The 2,076-nt window shown below is 58.8% G+C and overlaps 1 protein-coding gene across 1 annotated transcript; it reads left to right on the plus strand.

Annotated features, from left to right (window-relative positions):
- Nucleotides 1-198: 198 nt before the first annotated feature.
- LOC108524865 (COMM domain-containing protein 4) lies at nucleotides 199-1,954 on the plus strand (the record flags this gene model as incomplete). Its single annotated transcript, XM_017865972.1, has 4 exons — nucleotides 199-245; nucleotides 503-542; nucleotides 844-963; nucleotides 1,118-1,954. Coding segments are annotated over 4 exons (326 nt in total), but the record flags the coding sequence as incomplete, so codon positions are not given.
- Between the last annotated feature and the right edge of the window lie 122 nt (nucleotides 1,955-2,076).

Raw genomic sequence — 2,076 nt, forward strand, 5'->3', positions numbered from 1 at the left:
CACAGGGTCTAGTCTGGGTGGAGGAGGGGCACTGGGCTGGGGATTTTGGGTGTAGCTGATGTTGAGGTTTCTCTAAGTTTAGGGCCTCAGTGCTCTCAGCCTGTGCTACCATGCCTTGTGACCGTGATCAGCGGCTGGCCTGCTCTGAGCCAGTCCCCAGGAAGGAGGGGTGAGATTCACCAGCCTGGCTGATGTAAGGACTTCCCTTCCAGTCCTCTGTGAAGTTGCAGCTGCTCTGCAGCCAGGTATTAATGAGCTGCTGGGACAGGGGAATGATGTGAGTACAAGTCCCAGCACCCCATTGTCCCATGACCTTATGACCCCCAGTGCCCTGAAGCTCTGCACTAGGCCTGGGGAGATGGGTGACCCAGCCTCGACACCTCTCTGGGCACCTCCCATACTTCTTTCCAGCCTGTCTGTTCCTTATTGCAGGATCCAGGCTAGGGGTGAGGGGCTGGTGAATAGGGTACTGGCACCCTCTGAAGGTCTCCTTTCTCCATAGTATGAGAAGATCCTGAAGCTCACAGCTGATGCCAAGTTTGGTGAGTACCTCACTGAGTCCACAGGCCCAAGGCAACCCTGGGACTTCAGCCTGGTGCCTGGTACAGAGGGGCCCCCCAACCCTCCCTGCAGCATCCTTAACTTACCATCCCTAGTGGAGGAGCATGAGGGAAAGAAAGACATTGAGTGTCCCACCTTCCTGTCCTCTGCCAGCTCCTGGTGGAGCAGGAGCAGTGCCTGTGGCTTCAGGAGGCCTGGGAGCTTTGAGCTGAAGTTAATAGGGCAACTGGGAGGTGACTGGGGCCACAGTGACACCCCCTGTCCCACCCACGGGTCCCTCAGAGTCAGGCGATGTGAAGGCCACAGTAGCAGTGCTGAGTTTCATCCTCTCCAGTGCAGCCAAGCACAGTGTCGATGGCGGATCCTTGGCCAGTGAACTGCAGCAGCTGGGGCTGTCCCAAGGTATGGGTTGTGGGTGGGCAGCTGGGCAGCCTGTGTGGGCCAAGGGCTGCTGCCAAGGCCCTGTGACCCTGAGGTGTACTCTGCCTCATCTGGACCAGGAACCCAAGCCAAGCCCCTACCTGCTACCTCCAGAGCTACTCCATTCTACCCCCAGAGCACACGGCCGGCCCGTACCACTTTTATGAGGAGAAGCAAAGCCCCTTGCAGAAGCACTTGTGTGTCTGCAGCCTACGCAGCAAGTGTGAGGCCAGCCAGGGTCCAGGCTCCTTCTAGAAGGTGCACGCAGCACACAAGTGCATGGAGAGTCCAAGGAGACAACTTAACCATGGTCACATACCAAGCAGCTGCAGAGCTGGGACCTGGCCCTGGCTCTCCTGACTCCGCGGGCTGTGTGATGTGTATGTACAGGATCAGACCTTGCCCTTTCCTCCTGGCTGACTCTTCCCTAGTCCCCTGTGCCCCATGTGTGAGCACCCAGCTCTCTCTTATTCCTCCCTCTCCGAAGTGTGGTCCCTGGGAGCACGAGTGGGAGAAGGGGCAGCAGAGACTGTGGACCCCTCAGCTGCACCTAAGACCTCTGTGTGGTCTAGCTGTGTGTGCTGGGGGAGGCTTTTGGCCACCATTTCCCGCTCTGTAAATGAGACCGATACCTGTGGCATGGAGGGCGGGAGGCCGGTGTGAGTGCCAAGCACTTGGAGCAGGGCCCTGAGTGAACATGGACTTGGAAACGGGTGTTCCTTGATTTTATGCACCTTGGGAATGGGAGTGGGGCTCCCTGCATGGGTTGATAAGGCATTGCTTTCCCCCACTCCACCTCTTTCCCAGCCCTGCAAGTCCAGTCCTCAGGGGTCCAGGAGGAAAGAAGCCCCTGGCTGTGTGACTTCGGGCTGGTGCCTGGCCCTCTCTGGCTCTGAGTTCCTGGGAACGTCAGCACCCAAGGCACGCCCTCAAGTTTAGCACCTTGACAAGAAGGGCAGGGACACTGGGATCAGGCCCACCCCCCTGGCCCCACACCCCATGGCCCCAACTGGAGGATGAGGAGATGCTGGGCTTGGATGGGGGAATCAGGGGTGGAAAGGGACCTGCTCACCCCTCAGCTTGGCTCAAAGGCTC

The sequence above is a fragment of the Rhinopithecus bieti genome, unplaced genomic scaffold, assembly GCF_001698545.2.
Source record: "Rhinopithecus bieti isolate Rb0 unplaced genomic scaffold, ASM169854v2 repeat_25234, whole genome shotgun sequence".
In the NCBI taxonomy this organism is placed as follows: domain Eukaryota; kingdom Metazoa; phylum Chordata; class Mammalia; order Primates; family Cercopithecidae; genus Rhinopithecus; species Rhinopithecus bieti.